Source organism: Diabrotica virgifera, chromosome 4, assembly GCF_917563875.1.
Source record: "Diabrotica virgifera virgifera chromosome 4, PGI_DIABVI_V3a".
Taxonomy (NCBI): domain Eukaryota; kingdom Metazoa; phylum Arthropoda; class Insecta; order Coleoptera; family Chrysomelidae; genus Diabrotica; species Diabrotica virgifera.
In genome coordinates, this window is record NC_065446.1 from 118,938,419 (window position 1) to 118,958,951 (window position 20,533).

At 30.7% G+C, this 20,533-nt stretch overlaps 2 protein-coding genes across 3 annotated transcripts in view; one reads left to right on the top strand and one right to left on the bottom strand.

Annotated features, from left to right (window-relative positions):
- Nucleotides 1-20,533, bottom strand: part of LOC126883135 (acetyl-CoA carboxylase) — a 465,330-nt gene that overhangs the window by 340,725 nt on the left and 104,072 nt on the right. The window lies entirely within an intron of this gene.
- LOC114343388 (uncharacterized) overlaps nucleotides 1-20,533 on the top strand; it is an 81,927-nt gene that overhangs the window by 23,741 nt on the left and 37,653 nt on the right. The window contains exons 1-2 of one of the 2 annotated variants that reach the window (XM_028294205.2): nucleotides 4,305-4,516; nucleotides 4,757-4,874. In XM_028294205.2, coding sequence (XP_028150006.2) covers nucleotides 4,494-4,516; nucleotides 4,757-4,874 — 141 coding nt within the window. In that variant the 5' untranslated portion in view covers nucleotides 4,305-4,493. Of the gene's footprint in view, nucleotides 1-4,304; nucleotides 4,517-4,756; nucleotides 4,875-20,533 lie in introns of those variants that run through there. The other variant, XM_028294204.2, reaches the window with a different exon arrangement.

The following is a 20,533-nucleotide window of genomic DNA, read 5'->3' on the forward strand; positions in this document are numbered from 1 at the left end:
ATGTTTTTAAATTCAATGTTTTAAATTATTCACTTTGACATTTATGTCAAATTTCCAGCAAAAGTCCACTGGCTTGTCACTACTGGCGCTCACGAACTTGTAAATATCCCCTCTACCTACGAGCTCACAGCGGATAACAATAATATAGAATAATCATATCCTCGGCACAGTTTAATCAAGTATATAATATACAGTGATGAGCGCGCTAATAACCGACAAAATAGCTCAAAAGATGGAAAACATAATACATTGCGAAACAAAGAGAGATGAAACTAGTGTAGATGGAAATGATCATTATGATCGTATAAATTAAAAACAAAATAAGTTATCAATCGGAGTAGCACAAAAAACGACAATAAATATTGTTCCCATACCATCAGATTGACAACAGGTGGAATACTTTCTTTGGTTACAACCTTCCAAGATTTTCAAAAATTATAAATCATACAGGATGTCGAGGAGGAAATGATCATTATGATCGTATAAATTAAAAACAAAATATGTTATCAATCGGAGTAGCACAAAAAACGACAATAAATATTGTTCCCATACCATCAGATTGACAACAGGTGGAATACTTTCTTTGGTTACAACCTCCCAAGATTTTCAAAAATTATAAATCATACAGGATGTCGAGGAAATTAAGATGAGGGGATTTTAAAGAATTCACGTCCCATCTGCTCAGCATGGTAAAAGTTCCAACAAGAAAAATTCCCTAGTACCTACTCAACAAAAGAGTAAATGAATTAAAAATGTACAAACATTTTCAATTTCTTTGCAACACGAAAATGCAGCAGCTGCATAATACTCTGGTTAAATCGGAGAGTGCAGGAAGAGTCTATACCGGTTTCGGAGGTTTTTTCCTCCTCATCAGTAGTCCCATATCCTCTTCTCTCCGATTTCCCCAGGTACCATGCTTTGGGCCTTTCCGAATTGCAAAGAACGAAATGCCGCGGATGAACTAGAGCCATCTACCGAAAAACAAAATAAGTTATCAATCGAAGAAGCACAGAAAACGACAATAAATATCGTTCCCATCAACACCTGAGATTTTCAAAAATTATAAATCATACAGGATGCCGAGGAAATTAAGATGAGGGAATTTTAAATCATTCACGTCCCATCTGCTCAACGTGATAAAAGTTCTAACAATAAGTATAAATTAACATTAAATTACATAGTTTCCCACCTTTTGGTGTATCAGAGGAGTATGACAACTGTCACTGTGACAGTAGAATTTTATAAAATACTTCTGTCACAAACGTCTAAAGGTTGTATACGTAACATATAGTGCAGCCGATATGTGAAACAATTGTGCATTTAATGATAGAAGCATATAATTTGGACCACATGTACTGCACATATAAAGGTTCAAATTTAGATACGAGGCCATCTCAGATTTTGCCTTTTACAAAAATGGCGGGAATTCAAAATGGCCACTATTGGGACCGTGCAAGTTCGGCAAAGCGACCCCTATTTCTTCGCTCTGTACTTTTATTCGCACTTTTAATTATATTGGCCAATTATATTAGTCCTGGTTACTGGATAATTGTCAAGGCCATAGTCCAAAAAAATAGTAAGAAGAAAAAATAAGATTCAGGTTATGTTATGAAAACGTGAACAATTGTATGTAGTAAATAAAATTAGTTATTAAAATGGAGTACTGCACTCAAAATACAATTAATTAAATTTACCTTTATATAATAATTGCATATCATATCAATATTGTGGAGCAATATATAATTTTTCTGCTTCAATGACAGAAGGTATGAAATATACGTCAATTTGACAATTTCAATTGACAATATGAATTATTTAAGATAGTTGCAATATTTCTCCGCGACTCGCGCACGGTCGTTTCTCGTTTCCCTTCCAAGTACTTGCACACCGCGAATACATATGTCACTAATAGCATGATAACTTTTGAACGAAAAGTCAGATTTCAACCAAATTTGGTATATAGGTTCTTTTTTTGATGTATAAGATTAAGTCTTAAACCGGAAGAATCGGTTTAACAAAAGTTGTGTTTTTCCTGATTTTTATGTAAAAATATGTTGTTTTTTTTTCAATCCTTTCACCCTGTATATATTAATTTTTCAAAAAGTTAATACCGCCATTGAAAAGAGCGTAAAAATATTTGTTAGGAAATATTTTGAACTTTTTAGTAATGTTAATTACCATTTAATAAATGCATAACGTATCTTCACATATACCTATGTGCGACAGACTCGTGCAAATATTATAAGAATTATTGTGCATTTAATGGTGGAAGCATATAATTTGGACCACATATACTACACATGTATAGGTTCGAATTTAGATATAAGGCCATCTCAGATTTTGCCCTTTACAAAAATGGCGGGCATTCAAAATGGCGACTATATATATGTGACTAATAGCACGATAACTTTTGAACGAAAAGTCCGATTTCAGCCAAATTTGGCATCAAGGTTCTTTTTTTGATGAATACGATCGAAGTCTTGAACCGGAAGAATCGGCTTACCAGAAGTTAAGTTTTTACTGGTTTTTTATGTAAAAATATGTTGTTTTTGTTTCAATTCTTTCACCCTGTATATATTAATTTTTCAAAAAATAATACCGCCATTGAAAAGAGAGTAAAAATATTTTTAAGGAAATTTTTTGAACTTTTTAGTTATGTTAATTACCATTTAATAAATGCATAACGTATCTTCACATGTAAATATGTGCAGCAGATTCATTTGAATGCCCGCCATTTTTGTAAAACACAAAATCTGAGATGGCCTCATATCTAAATTTAAATCTTTGTATGTGTAGTGTGTGTTGTCCAAATTATATGCTTCCACCATTAAATGCACAATAATTCTTATATTATTTGCACGAATCTGTCGCACATAGGTAGTACCTACATGTAAAGATACGTTATGCATTTATTAAATGGTAATTAATATAACTAAAGAGTTTAAAATATTTCTTAAAAAATATTTTTACGCTCTTTCCAACGCCGGTATTACCTTTTTGAAAAATTAATATATACAGGGTGAAAGAATTAAAAAAATAAACAACATATTTTTACATAAAAAATCACGAAAAACACAATCTCTGATATACCGATTCTTCCGGTTTAAGACCTTGATCTTTTACGTCAAAAAAGGAAGCTATATACCAAATTTGGTTGAAATCCGATTTTTCGTTCAAAAGTTATCGTGCTATTAGTCACATATGTATAGTCACCATTTTGAACGTCCGCCATTTTTGTAAAAGGCAAAATCTGAGGTGGCCTCATACCTAAATATGAACCTTTGTATGTGTAACATATGTGGTCCAAATTATATGCTTCTACGATTAAATGCACAATCATTCTTATAATATTTGCACGAATCTGCCGCACATAGCTACATGTGAAGGTAAGTTATGCATTTATTAAATGGTAATTAACATAACTAAAAAGTTCAAAATATTTCCTAAAAAATATTTTTACGCTCTTTTCGATGGTGGTAGTAACTTTTTGAAGAATTAATATATACAGGGTGAAAGAATTGAAAAAAAAACAACATATTTTTACATAAAAAATCAGAAAAAACACACCTTCTGAACAGATTCTTCCGGTTCAAGACCTCGATCTTATACATAAAAAAAGAACCTATATACCAAATTTGGTTGAAGTTGGACATTTAGTTCAAAAGTTATCGTGCTTTTAGTCACATATGTATCGTCGCCATTTTGAATGGCCGCCATTTTTGTAAAAGGTAAAATCTGAGATGGCCTCGTATCTAATTTTGAACCTTTATATGTGTAGTATGTGTGGTCCAAATTATATGCTTCTATCATTAAATGCACAATTCTTATAATATTTTCACGAATCTGCCGCACTAATACTGTAACATTACATTAAATAGACGACTATGTAATGTAATGTTAATTTATACGTTTATAACGATCATTTCCACCTCCACTAGTTTCATCTCTTTTTGTTTCACAATGTATTATGTTTTCCATATTTTGCGCTATTTGGCCAGTTATTCGCATCACTGTATATTCGTTGGTTTAATGCTAAACAATCAATTAATTCACTCTCAAATTTTGACCGTTCCATTTTTGCAATCCACTCCACTGAGACAAAATTTTGAATGCGTGACGATAACGACCAATCACGGCAAACGTCGATGCCGCTAGCTGTCATTCAGCTACGCGAAGGACTAAAATTTTTGATGAATTTGGTGACATTGTTACCAAAATGGAACATAGAGAACAAAGGATTTTCGCAGAGTGACCCTACTGATTATTTAGCATTATAATGTGCCAATAGCTTGTCACTGTGAAAATGTATTTTTGACAGCGCCCTTCAAAGTCACCCCGAAGTTTTGAAAAAAAAAACTTCATTCAAACCAAAATATAATGATCTTTTACAGCTAAAAATAACAAATCGGGCGAAGAACTTGTAAAGAAAAGTTGTATAGTAAACCAGGCGACATAACTTTCAAAGGTTTAAGGAGAGAACGTTTTGGGAGGTTATGAATGAGAGTGATGTGTTTCGGTATGTAATAAAACACTTTAAATTTTATCTTACACAGCTTTAAGTTAGTATGTGTATGTGTATGTGTAGCATTTCCCCGGGAAGCAACGTCAAAACAGTCATTGATGTATCTCTTCTATCCCTTGCACTTTTATTGAGCACCACTAATTAAAATATTTTAGAATATTGTTCCATTTTTTCTGTTCTTGTAAGTTATATGTAATACCATTTAATATTAATAAAACCATTTATTTGAAATAGGTACCCAAGAAATCTTTTATCCACTAGTTACAACCATAAAGGAAACGACTTATCTTCAGAAAGAAAAAGATCCCAGAGAGGTACAGACGTTATCAATTTTATCGATAGAAATATCAGGGTAAGTAACCATACCAAATTTAGTAATTACTGCAATCATCATCATCAATGGCGTTACTCTTCGTGAGTCTTTGGCGTGAGTCGTGAATGTTGGTCGGTCCTGTGCCACTATTTCCCATTGTATCACTCCCATTCTCTCCATATCGTCTCTGACTGCATCTTTCCACCTTTTTCTAGGCGTTCCTAAAGACATTCCACCATCTGTCGGTCGAACTGGGGTCGTATTTTCGAATTCAATCGATTTTTTTCGTATACGGGTTAACTCGAATGAAAAATTTCGTATGCTAATCTGAATGTGTATTTTTAAACGTCCTTCCAAATGTTATACGCATACGAGAAGAATTTGCACCGACAACACTGCAAATTCGAACAACATTGAATTTAACCTTCATTTATTTGGCATCTGAAGAGTCACAGTGTTGCCATACTTTTTTTGTTTATTTCTTGTATAATTTCAATCAATGGTATAATCACAGTATTAAAAACAAATTTTATATTTGTTATAATATACTGGGGTATAATGTACAAGAATAAGATTGTATAAGAATGTTTAAAATATAAAGATAGACTTATAGTTTGAACAAATTATAGAAAAAAGCCATTTTTGGGAAAAGTTGTTAGCAGTTATTTTAGCTGGACTAGAATTTTAAGATTGCATATATTTGTAATATCGGTTTGCAAAGTCCGCTATTTTGTTTATTATTATTTTTGTATCCAGTATTTACACTGATATTTTTACTACTTTTTTGGTTTTAAAACGATTTTTTATCACTTCATACAGTGCGCTGGAATAAGTGTTAACCCCCCCCCCCTTATTAACTTATTTATTTTTAGCACATAAGCAAAAATCGCTCGGGCAGGTCGATTTTTAAAATATTCATAGTATGTTATAGCATAAATGTTTCGAACTTTACGCGGTCCCTCTTCAGGTGACAGGCATAACTTTGATTTTTTAAATGGAAAAGTGCATTATGTGATACCTCATTTAAAAGCTTTTGAAATACTGATTGCATTCATTTTTTTCGAATCCTGAGAAAACTAATAAGTATTTTAAAAAAATTTAAACTCAGAATGAAATATTATAGTATTATCGAGGGTCAAGAACTTCTATAATGTTTATTTTAATAAGTCACAGGGGTGAGAAAAAGAGAAAATTTAGTCTGATTTTTAATTTCAAATATTTCAGCCCTCCGTAATAATCTAATATTTCATTCTGCGTTTAAATTTTTCAAAAATACTTAGTTTTCTCAGAATTCGAAAAAAATGAATGCGTTTAAAAAGAATTCGACCGAAATTTTGCGCCAACGCTCTCAAATAGGAGTAAAGTATTATACATTTTTGTAATCAGCATTTCAAAATCTTTTAAATGAGGTGCCACAATGATGTACTTTCCCATTTAAAAAAAGTCAAAGTTATGCCTGTCACCTGAAGAGGGATCGCGTAAAGTTACTTTTCAAAACTTTACTCTTTTGGGGGTTTCAAAACTATTTTTTAAATTTAACTGTATGTAATGTGATAGAATAAAAAATTGAGGATATGGCAACGGTGTCATATGTCAAGCTTAGAGCTTAGATCCAATGCGTTTGTTTTTTAACCAAGAGGAGTGATTTAAATTTACCGCGCCGTAATGCTTGTTTCTAATTGGTCCAACCGCAGGCATGTTTACTCCACTGTTATTAAATTTTGACACTAATGACATTTATGAAATTTTGGCACTTCTGTCATTTTATAGGTTAATTAAGTATATCAGCGACTTTTTGTGTTTTCTGCATTATTCCTTTAATTTTTAGATTTTTAGTCTACTTTTATATAAAAACAGTTGTTTTTAGAACTCTTTAGCGATGTGTTAGTATAATATAATATGTATGGATTATCATCGAAAGGTGATATGATCAACGAAAAAAGAAGATGAATTTGGTTACTTTTCTAGTAACTTTCTTGGGTGTGAATCTGTCTATTTAGTTTACTCCTCTTGGTTAAAAAATCAACATAAAATACATACATAAAGTTAGGTTAGGTTAGGTTATATATATATATATATATATATATATATATATATATATATATATATATATATATATATATATATATATATATATATATGGTGGATGTGTGAATTGTTCGTAAGGGGATTTTTCCACATTCTCTATTTCATCCATTTATATATATATATATATATATATATATATATATATATATATATATATATATATATATATATATATATAGATATATATATAACTGCGGGTCTTCTAACAATCTGACCAAAAATGGTAACCTTGCTCCTGTAGTAATCCTTTTACAAGTTAACAAACAACTTTTTTAACTTGCTACACTATACTGACGAAGCCCAAATAGGCCGAAACACCGGTGTATATAGTTGCACAGAAATGTATGGAATGATGACCCTTCATCATTTTATATATTTTCAACTAAATTCACATTCACTTTACGAATATTAGCCAATGATTTTGCTTATTTATTTTTATATTTGTACTCGATTATCCAACATCATTTTATATATATATATATATATATATATATATATATATATATCAACCAAATGAAATAGAGAATGTGGAAAAATCCCCTTACGAACAATTCACACATCCACCATTTCGGGCTGGGAAAAATTTTTTGAATAGAATCAAAGATCCAAACACCAGTTCTTAGAAATATGTTTCGCCCTCTTCAACCTCTTTGGGCTCATCGGTAAAGATAAGAAGTTGAATATCTTTAGACACATTCCAATCAAAAAACAACATTCGAATCCTAGACATAGCAGGAGCGTAAATCTACGCCCAACCTGAAAATGACAGTCTCAAGTTTTAATTCCCTAATTACTTTAGAGTAAGTAAGATAATGTTTATGAAAAAACAAAAGATGTAGATCTTTGAAACACACTCAGTGATCAAAAGATCCACAGGTACTGGTTTAACGACCACTCGTACGAAATCAACCAAATGAAATAGAGAATGTGGAAAAATCCCCTTACGAACAATTCACACATCCACCATTTCGGGCTGGGAAAAATTTTTTGAATAGAATCAAAGATCCAAACACCAGTTCTTAGAAATGTGTTTCGCCCTCTTCAACCTCTCTGGGCTCATCGGTAAAGATAAGAAGTTGAATATCTTTAGACACATTCCAATCAAAAAACAACATTCGAATCCTAGACATAGCAGGAGCGTAAATCTACGCCCAACCTGAAAATGACAGTCTCAAGTTTTAATTCCCTAATTACTTTAGAGTAAGTAAGATAATGTTTATGAAAAAACAAAAGATGTAGATCTTTGAAACACACTCAGTGATCAAAAGATCCACAGGTACTGGTTTAACGACCACTCGTATTATAAATTGTAAAATTTTTTCATAAACATTATCTTACTTACTCTAAAGTAATTAGGGAATTAAAACTTGAGACTGTCATTTTCAGGTTGGGCGTAGATTTACGCTCCTGCTATGTCTAGGATTCGAATGTTGTTTTTTGATTGGAATGTGTCTAAAGATATTCAACTTCTTATCTTTACCGATGAGCCCAGAGAGGTTGAAGAGGGCGAAACACATTTCTAAGAACTGGTGTTTGGATCTTTGATTCTATTCAAAAAATTTTTCCCAGCCCGAAATGGTGGATGTGTGAATTGTTCGTAAGGGGATTTTTCCACATTCTCTATTTCATTTGGTTGATTTCGTACGAGTGGTCGTTAAACCAGTACCTGTGGATCTTTTGATCACTGAGTGTGTTTCAAAGATCTACATCTTTTGTTTTTTCATAAACATTATCTTACTTACTCTAAAGTAATTAGGGAATTAAAACTTGAGACTGTCATTTTCAGGTTGGGCGTAGATTTACGCTCCTGCTATGTCTAGGATTCGAATGTTGTTTTTTGATTGGAATGTGTCTAAAGATATTCAACTTCTTATCTTTACCGATGAGCCCAGAGAGGTTGAAGAGGGCGAAACACATTTCTAAGAACTGGTGTTTGGATCTTTGATTCTATTCAAAAAAATTTTCCCAGCCCGAAATGGTGGATGTGTGAATTGTTCGTAAGGGGATTTTTCCACATTATCTATTTCATTTGGTTGATTTCGTACGAGTGGTCGTTAAACCAGTACCTGTGGATCTTTTGATCACTGAGTGTGTTTCAAAGATCTACATCTTTTGTTTTTTCATATATATACAGGGTGGTTCATCTTATTCGCCTCGGTCTCTGTACGGAAAACCACTTGATATTTTAAAAAAATTTCTTCACAGAAATATACAGGGCCTTTAATACTACAACCTAAAAATAATGTGAAGTATACAGGATGTGTTCCAAAAAAGGGTGTAGTATATCAAAGTTATATTTTTTCTTATGGAATGCCCTATATCTGATGACATTATTGAATTGACCTTAAAACATAAGCTATACTTTCATAAGGGTTCCCTATACCTAAATACAGGGTGTTTTGATTTATTTCGATTTTTATAAAAATGTAAGGTTTTAGAAAAAAATAAATATCTACGAATCTAAGAAGCAGTAACAAATTCTTTCTTGGATCTTAATAAAAGACTATTTAGCATACTGAAACAGATGCTTATTGCAACAAAATTTCTTACAGGGTGGTCAAAATATGTGATTGTTCTATTAACAAATTCAAGCTGTAATAACTTACTTATTTTAAATGGAACACCCTGTATCTTACTAGTCTATTGCGTAGAAAATTTACTTAGCTTTCAATTTGTACTAGGGTTTCCTATACCTATTTTTTTACAGGGCGGTCAAAATATTAGAATGTTCTATTAACAAATTCAAGCTGTAATAACTTACTTATTTTAAATAGAACACCCTGTATCTTACTAGTCTATCGAGTAGAAAATTTACTTAGCTTTCAATTCTTATTAGGGTTTCCTATACCTATCTCCCTTCATTTTTTAAATATTTAAAGGTTTCCTAATTTGTAAGCTTTAAAAATTAGAATTACATAAGTACCTATGTCGTGTTTATGTACAACACATCACCAACACCAGCAATATACTTAGACAAGATACTGTCATTAATGAAATTTTCAGTGTTATCATGTAGTCACACAGAGTGTTGTATTATTTTAGTTGATTTTGGCCTACATGTGAAATTGAATAATACGTTTATTTTAAACTGCATACCCTATATATTAGATGCCGTATTCTGGAAGATATTTAAATTATATTTCATTCCGTATAAGTATTTTCCATATCTTAACCCAACGGTGATTAAGTAAATTTAAGAACGCCACTTTTTGTTTGAATCTTTAAATCGCAATTACAAACAATTAAATGCAATGGCTACTTTGACGAAAACGAGCCTATTGTACAAAAATATGTAAAAATGGGTATTTACAGAATAACATGGGAATTTATATCTACAGAATAACATGTGTATTGAGAATGTTAACATGGAATTGAAGAGATTTTAAATATCTTCCATTATAAAGAATAGAATATCGAGTATGTCATTTAAAATAAGAACACTCTGTGTGATTAAATGATAAAAATGTGAATTTTATTAATGAAACTATCTTGACTAAGATATTTAAGTATATTGCCGGTGTTGGTGATGTGTTGTACATAACCACGACATAGGTACTTAATTCTAATTTTTAAAGCTTACAAATTAGGAAATCTTTATATATTTAAAAAATGAAGGGAAATAGGTATAGGAAACCCTAATAAGAATTGAAAGCTAAGTAAATTTTCTACTCGATAGACTAGTACGATACAGGGTGTTCCATTTAAAATAAGTAAGTTATTACAGCTTGAATTTGTTAATAGAACAATCTAATATTTTGACCACCCTGTAAAAAGATAGGTATAGGAAACCCTAGTACAAATTGAAAGCTAAGTAAATTTTCTACGCGATAGACTAGTAAGATACAGGGTGTTCCATTTAAAATAAGTAAGTTATTACAGCTTGAATTTGTTAATAGAACAATCTCATATTTTGACCACCCTGTAAGAAATTTTGTTGCAATAAGCATCTGTTTAAGTATGCTAAATAGTCTATTATTAAGATCCAAGAAAAAATTTGTTACTGCTTCTTAGATTCGTAGATATTTATTTTTTTCTAAAACCTTACATTTTTATAAAAATCGAAATAAATCAAAACACCCTGTATTTAGGTATAGGAAACCCTTATGAAAGTATAGCTTATTTTTTAAGGTCAATTCAATAATGTCATCAGATATAGGGCATTCCATAAGAAAAAATATAACTTTGATATACCAATCTTTTTTGGAACACCCTGTATAATTCACATTATTTTTAGGTTGTAGTATTAAAAGCCCTGTATATTTCTGTGAAGAAATTTTTTTTAAATATCAAGTGGTTTTCTGTACAGAGACCGAGGCGAATAAGATGAACCACCCTGTATATATATATATATATATATATATATATATATATATATATATATATATATATATATATATAATGATGTTGGATAATCGAGTACAAATATAAAAATAAATAAGCAAAATCATTGGCTAATACTCGTAGAGTGAATGTGAATTTTCTTATTTGGTTCATAACTTTTTAACCACACTGTATATTTATTTTATATTTGGCACGCAAATATTATTTAAGATGTAGAATCAAGTAATTTATTTAAAATTGTAAATAATCCAGGGCCGGATTAAAAAATATTGGAAAAATGTTCCGACCCAAAAACAACACCCTGTACATTAATTTTTTTTTAAATAGATTTTGCATTTGAAAAAAGGATGGAAAACTAAATTTAATGGTATACTTTAAATTTTTGGCAAAATGATTTTTCTGGTTATATTTTGAATTTGAATTCTGAAATTATGCGAATTGCGAGAGCTCTAAGTAGAAAAAAAATTGAAATTCCACTTACAACTTGTTGAACACACTGTATATTTATTTTATGTTTAAAACCGAATATTATTTAAGGTACCCAATCAATTAATTTATTTACAATTATGAAAAATCCAGGTCCGGATTAAAAAATATTGGAAAAATATTCCAACCCAAAAAACACCCTGTACATTATTTTTTTTAAATGGACTTTGTATTTAAAAAGAGGATGAAAAATTAAATTTAGTGGTATACTTTGAACTTTCGGCAAAATGATTTTTCGGATAAAATTTTGAATTTGGATTCTGAAAATATGTGAATTGCGAGAGCTCGAAGTAAAAAAATGAAAATGTGACTTAATTTTAATTAATACCATTATTTAATTTAAATTGGTAAAATGTTAACATTTTAGTATTTTTTTATTATGGCGACAAATAATTCATAACAAATATTCACCTTTAATAATTAATGAATAAAAGAGTCCACAAAAAATACATAACTGTAATCAACGAACTATCTTAAAAATTAAAAAAACAGAAAAAGATTGCTGAAAAATAAGTTTTGGATATCTAAAATCCAAAGCTTATTACGAGGAAATAAATAGTAGGAAGAACTTCTTGACCGGATTCGAGACGCTCTCCAAGAAATGAAGAATAACCCCAACGAGATTAGGAAGTCAGTCAGACAAATAACAAAAAGGCCAAGACTTTGTCTTCAACAAGGTAGTGGCCGTTTTGAACAATTACCATAGTTTTAATAATTAATTTTTTTGAAAAATTTTTCTGATTTTTTTCTGTTTTAAGATCGTTGGTTTATTAAAGTTATGTATTTTTTGTCTCTTGATTATTTTTATTGTTATTTACTCTTTATTATTTATTCATGAATTATTAAAGGTGAATATTTGTTATGAATTGTTTGTCGCCATAATAAAAAACACTGAAATGTTTTGAAATGAAATAATGGTATTAATTCAAATTAAGTCACATTTTAATTTTTTTATTTCGAACTTTCGCAATTCACGTAATTTCAGAATTCGAATTTAAAATTTTACCAGATAAATAATTTTGCCAAAAATTCAAAATATACCGCTAAATTTAGTTTTTCATCCTCTTTTTAAACGCAAAATCCATTAAAAAAATAATGTACAGGGTGTTTTTTTGGGTCGGAACATTTTTCCAATATTTTTTAATCCGGTCCTGGATTTTCTATAATTTTAAATAAATTAATTGATTGGGCACTCTAAAGAATATTCGGGGTTAAATATAAAATAAATATACGGTGTGTTTAACAAGTTGTATGTCGTATTTCAATTTTTTTCTACTAAGATCTCTCGTAATTCGCATCATTTCAGAATTCAAATTCAAAATTTTACAAGAAAAATCATTTTGCCGAAAATTCAAAGTATACCACTAAATTTAGTTTTTCATCCTCTATTCAAATGCAAAATCCATTTTAAAAAAATTTAATGTACAGGGTGTTGTTTTTGGGTCGGAATATTTTTTCAATATTTTTTAATCCGGACCTGGATTTTTTTCAATTGTAAATAAATTAATTGATTGTCCACATTAAAGAATATTTGCGTGCCAAATATAAAATAAATATACAGTGTGGTTAAAAAGTTATGAACCAAATAAAAAAATGACAAAATAGATAAAACACACTATATCTTTGTTATTAATGAAGTAAGACCCATTAAGTATGGTATTTTTGAAACCGCCTAAGTGTCCTCTTTCTACAGTTAACGTATGTTACTTTGCCAATGAAACACCCTGTATAAGACCATAATATGACTAGCAGTCGCGTATGGAAGCGAAACATGGACGCTAACAAAAAGAGAAGTAAATAAATTGATGGTGTTGAAACGTAAAATCATTCGAGTGAGAATGGCCCTTGCAGAGATAGCGTGGCAAACGAATGGAGGCGCAGATACAATAACGAATAGAGTCTCTCTTCGTAAAGTAAAATCTAGTGAGATGTATTCGCAAAATTAAATTCCAACAGAGGGCGCTCAAAAGTTCAAAGATGGACGATAACTTTAGGAAAACAATTCATTTTGTCATTTGACCTCACAGTTCTAAAACGTTCAATTAGGTTAAAGACGACTCAAAATTATGTTTCATCTGTATGCATTCATTAAGATTTGATGCTAACTACTGATTTGTTTTTACCTCTTTTTCATAAAAAGAATCTGGCCCCCGATAATCACACAGCGGTTTAAAAATTATTAATCTATCTTAAAATTTCTAATTATGTTTTTAATTTAGTTAATAGGTACAGTACAATTTATTTTACACTAACAGATGACAATTTTTAATTAAATAAAAACTGCAATAGACGAAGCAACGAAGCACTAAAAATCCCAAAACCTAGGAATTTTGTGCAGTAAAATGAATCGTCATGCAACTTTTTGCAGTCGATTCGAGAGAGTGTCAGGCAATTTTATGATTTAAATTGATCTCCAGCAAAAATTTTTGTGCGTAAGTAAATGCATTTTCAAAGTGCATCTCGAAGAAATGGAAAATGAAAAATTTAGAACCAGGAAATATTGACGGGAATGAGTTCAATTTTTATACTTGGGGTTTTGGAGGTCACTGAACACGAATTTTGTGTGACGACGGTCTCCGAGGTACCTGGTGCCCAGGGTGGAACTCGTCGCCTGGGACGATCGAATAATTCGCCAGACGATCGGAAATAAAAATTGGATCGAAAAACTGAAAAATACGTGTTTAATATTTTTCAAAAATCTATCTAATAACACTAAACACGCCCCGCCCCTTCCAATTCCTGGAGGTGGGGTGGGGGTAACTTTAAAATCTTAAATTGAAACCCTCATTTGTTATTGCATTTTGGATTGTTTACGTAAAAATAAGCAGCTTTTATTTGAGACATTTTTCGAATTGCGGATAGATGGCGCTATAATCGGAAAAAAACGATTGATCGTGATACCATAGGTAAATTATAGAAACGGTCTAATATCCTGAGAAATACACTTTCAAATAAAAAACCAAAAAATACGTGTTTAATTTTTTTTAAGAACCTATCGAATAACATCAAACACGACCCTCCACTCCACCCCCTGGAGGTGGGGTGGGGGGTAACTTTAAAATAAAATAGGAATCCCCATGTTTTATTGCAGGTTTAAATTCCTCATGAAAAAATAAGTAACATTTATTCGATACATTTTTTAGAATTGTTGGTAGATGGCGCTAATAAATAGTGTTTTTCCGATTATAGCGCCATCTATCCATAATTCGAAAAAATGTCTCGAATAAAAGTTACTTATTTTTACGTAAGGAATCCAAATCTGAAATAAAAAAGGGGGCTCCTATTTAAGATTTTAAAGTTACCCACCCCTCCCCACCCCACCTCCAGGGGGTGAAGTGGAGGATCATGTTTAATGTTACTCGATAGGCTCTTGAAAAATATTAAATACGTGTTTTTTGGTTTTTTATTTGGAAGTGTATTTCTCGGGATATTAGGCGGTTTCTATAATTTACTTATGGTATCACGATAAATCGTTTTTTCCGATTATAGCCTCATCTATCCACAATTCGAAAAAATGTCACGAATAAAAGCTGCTTATTTTTACGTAAGCAATCCAAATCTGCTATAACAAATGGGGATTTCCATTTAAGATTTTAAAGTTACCCCACCCCACCTCCAGGGGGTGGAGTGGGGATCGTGTTTAGTGTCATTCGATAGATTTTTGAAAAATATTGAACACATATTTTTCAGTTTTTCGATCCAATCTTCATTGCGCGAATTATTCGATCGTTCCCCTTTGGAGACCATCGTCGTTATGAAATTGGTGGTCAGTGACCTCCAACACCCCAAGGGATATAAATTGAACTCATTTCCGTCAATATTTCCTGAGTTCTAAATTTTTCATTTTCCATCTCTTCGAGATGCACTTTAAAAATGCTTTTTCTCATGCACAAAAATGTTTGCCGGAGATTAATTTAGTTCACAAAATTGCCTGAGACTCTCACGAATCGAATGCAAAAAGTTGCATGATGATTCATCTTACTGCACAAAATTCCTAGGTTTAATGCTTCGTTGCCTCGCCTACAAACTAAGTAGGTGAATTTATTTTATAATAATTGTGTTTTGGAAATTATGAGGTGGTCGGAATATTTTGCATAAGAATGTACATTCTATGTACAGATATGTATACTACATTTATTTTATGTATTTATTTAATTTTGCTGTCGCTTAAACATTTAAAAATACTACGTTTAATACAAACGTTCAATTAACAAAATGTGTGATTTGGCATTGGTTAGTTTACGTCATTACGTAGAGTATAATAGGAACACCGAGGAACACTGCAATAGTTTTTTAAGTCAAAATCATACGATAGTACATTCTTTCACGGTTTTTGCTCTAAATTTTAAAGAACCGCTTGGATTGACATGAAATTTGTCATACGTATAGCTTACATGTCAAAGAAAAAAAGTGATATTGTGCCGATGTGTGCTTTTGCCCTGGGGGTGACTTTCACCCCCTCTCGGGGGTGAAAAAATATATGTCCAAAATAGTAAGAAAATGGGTAAACTGACTAATTTTAAGTAACTTTTGTTCTATAGAGCTTTTTAGCCAAGTCAACACTTTTCGAGTTATTTGCGAGTGAATATGTTCATTTTTGAACAAAATATGCACATTTTTAGACGGTTTTTCGTAAATAACTCAAAAAGTATTTTGTCGAAAAAAACGTTCTTAGCAAAAATATAGCCTATAAACATGTAAAAAAATGGTGTGTGCGTTAGGTCTGTGGATCTCGTAGAACCAGAGTTATAGGCAATGAAAAATAGATTCATATTCACCAAATTTCAAATAGAATATTTCGACGTGAAATATCCAAAAAATTAAGCACTTTTTGGGAAAACCCATTATAACTGTTTTAAAGTGTTTGAAAAAAGCTTTATTTCTGTTTTTGCAAAAAGTTTCTAGCATTAAATTTAAGCAAGATACGCTCAAAATAAAGTTGATCCCTTTTGTTTTGACAAAAAAAAATCGGGAAGACCACCCCCTAATTAGCAACTTAAATGAAATTAATCGTTACCGCTTCACAAATTATTTTACTTTTGTTGTGTTTATATGATCTGTAAGTTTCATCGATTCAAAGTGCTTATTTTTGAAAAATTTGGTTTCAAAGTAAAATTTTTAAAAAATTTAATTTTGAAAAATAGCTTTTTTTTCAAAATAACTTCAAAATTGTTAGAGATACCAAAAATCTCGAAAACCAAAAAAAGTCAGAATTGCTTTTCTGAATATCATGTATTTTTTAGTTTTTCTGTTAGACAAAAATTGATTAAGATTTGGTGTTTCTAAATTTGCATACATTCGTGATCAGTGACTCGTTCAACCCCTTTTAACTACAGCCCTTTCAATAATAAGGACTTGGAACCGATGAAACTTACAGATCATATAAACAATACATACATGAGTCAAGAAACTTGTGAAGTCGTAACGATTAAGTTTATTTAAGATATTAATTAGGGGGTGATTTTCTCGATTTTTTTACCAAAACAAAAAGGGACTAACTTTATTTTGAGCGTAACTTGTTTACTTTTGATGCTAGAAATTTTTTTATAAAACAAAAATGAAGCTTTTTTAAACACTTAAAAAAAGTTGTAATGAGTTTTCCCCAAAATGTGCTTCATTTTTGGTTATTTCACGTTAAAGTATTCCATTTGGAATTTGAAGAATATGAACCTATTTGTCATTAGCTATAACTCTGTTCTACTAGGTATAGAGACGTGATATATACACCATTTTTTCTTTTTAAATTTTTTACAGGCTATATTTTTGCTAAGAATTTTTTTTCGACAAAAAACTTACTATTTGAGTTATTTGCGAAAAACTCTAAAAGCGTGGTTATTTTGTTGAAAAAATGAACATATTCACTGCCAAATAACTCGAAATGTATTGACTTAGTGAAAAAACTCTATAGAACAAAAGTTACTTAAAATTAGCCAGTTTATCCATTTCCTAACTTACTTTGGACGAATATTTTTTTACCCCCAAGAGGGGGTGAAAACCACCCCCAGGGCAAAAGCACATATCGGCACAATATCACTTTTTTTCTTTGACTTGTTAGCTATGTGTATGCCAAATTTCATGTCAATCCAAGCGGTTCTTTAAAATTTAGAGCTTTTGCAATATTTTACCGTTAAAGAACGGACTATCATCGTTAATTACAACATAAACTGACCGCAAATATGTACACAAATTAATGACAAAGTCAATGTTTTCTTAGAGTTGATGCTTTTCAAATTCGCCACCAGACGTCGCCCACTTTGCGGTTCCTCGCCAATAATGGCCACCAATAGACTAAGTTGCGTAGGACATGTGACGCAGTAAGGACAATCGCCTTATAAACAATGTGTTTTGGGAAAGCCCAGGCGTCCTATTTTCGAATTTATTCGAGCATATTTCGCATACGAAGTTAGAAGAAATTCGCTCGAAATCCAGTTTCTTGTATTTTTGAATACTTCGTGTACGAATTTTTCGTATAGGACGACTCGAATGGGTATGAACCATTGTCATTGGGTATATATCATAGGTCATTTTCATACCATGGGTATGAATTGTTGTCATTTCAAGGTCATTTCAGTTGTCATTGATAGTATTAGCGGATAGTTTAATCGTTGTTGTATACAATATTTTTACATTGGACTTACTTTTCAATTGCTGGTTTAAGTAATTTTTCAGTAGAAATCAAGGACATGTACGATAATGCATTGAATATATATATACAGGGTGGTTCATCTTATTCGCCTCGGTCTCTGTACGGAAAACCACTTGATATTTTAAAAAAATTTCTTCACAGAAATATACAGGGCCTTTAATACTACAATGTAAAAATAATGTGAATTATACAGGGTGCTCCAAAAAAGAGTGGTATATCAAAGTTATATTTTTTCTTATGGAATGCCCTATATCTGATGACATTACTGAATTGACCTTAAAAAATAAGCTATACTTTCATAAGGGTTCCCTATACCTAAATACAGGGTGTTTTAATTTATTTCGATTTTTATGAAAATGTAAGGTTTTAGAAAAAAATAAATATCTACGAATTTAAGAATCAATAACAAATTCATTCTTGGATCTTAATAATAAACTATTTAGCATACTTAAACAAATGCTTACTTCAACAAAATTTCTTACAGGGTGGTTAAAATATAAGATTGTTCCATTAACAAATTCAAGCTGTAATAACTTACTTATTTTAAATAGAACACCCTGTATCTTACTAGTCTATCGCGTAGAAAATTTAAGTAGCTTTCAATTTATATTAGGGTTTCCTATACCTATCTTTTACAGGGTGGTCAAAATATTAGATTGTTCTATTAACAAATTCAAGTTGTAATAACTTACTTATTTTAAATTGAACACCCTGTATCTTACTAATCTATTGCGTAGAAAATTTACTTAGCTTTCAATTCTTATTAGAGTTTCCTATACCTATCTCCCTTCTTTTTTTAAACATTTAAAGATTTCCTAATTTGTAAGCTTTAAAAATTAGAATTAAGTACCTATGTTGTGGTTATGTAATCTCACCAACACCGGCAATATACTTAGATATCTTAGTCAAGACACTTTCATTAATAAAATTCACATTTTTATAATTTAATCACACATAGAATGTTCTTATTTTAAATGACATACTCGATATTCTATTCTTTATAATGGAAGATATTTAAAATCTTTTCAATTCCATGTAAACATTCTCAATATACATGTTGTCCTGTAAATATAAATTCCCATGTTATTCTGTAAATACCCATTTTTACATATTTTTATAGAATAGGCTCGTTATCGTCATAATAGCCATTGCATTTAATTGTTTATAATTGCGATTCAAAGATTCAAACAAAAAGTGGTGTACAAATTAGGAAATCTTTAAATATTTAACAAATGAAGGGAGATAGGTATTGGAAACTCTAATAAGAATTGAAAGCTAAATAAATTTTCTACGCGACAGATTAGTAAGATACAGGGTGTTCTATTTAAAATAAGTAAGTTATTACATCTTGAATTTGTTAATAGAACAATATAATATTTTGACCACCCTGTAAAAAGATAGGTATAGGAAACCCTAATACAAATTAAAAGCTAAGTATATTTTCTACGTGATAGACTAGTAAGATACAGGGTGTTCCATTTAAAATAAGTAAGTTATTACAGCTTGAATTTGTCATTCGAAAAATCTCATGTTTTGACCACCCTGTAAGAAACTTTGTTGCAATAAGCATCTGCTTAAGTATTGTAAATAGTCAATTATTAAGATCCAAGAAAGAATTTGTTACTGATTCTTAGATTCGTAGATATTTATTTTTATCTAAAACCTTACATTTTTATAAAAATCGAAATAAATCAAAATACCCTGTATTTAGGTATAGGGAACCCTTATAAAAGTATAGCTTATTTTTCAAGGTCAATTCAATACTGTCATCAGATATAGGGCATTTCATAAGAAAAAATAAAACTTTGATATGCCAGTCTTTTTTGGAGCACCCTGTATAATTCACATTATTTTTAGATTGTAGTATTAATGACCCTGTATATTTCTGTGAAGAAATTTTTTTAAAATATCAAGTGGTTTTTCGTACAGACACCGAGGCGAATAAGATGAACCACCCTGTATATATATATATATATATATATATATATATATATATATATATATATATATATATATATATATATATATATATAACAGGTATATAATCTTTGCTGAACAGTTAGGAAACAAGGTTGAAATATTGGGGTAGCAGCAATCTCAAAGAAAACTCTTTATAATAATTCCAAGCTTTCGATAA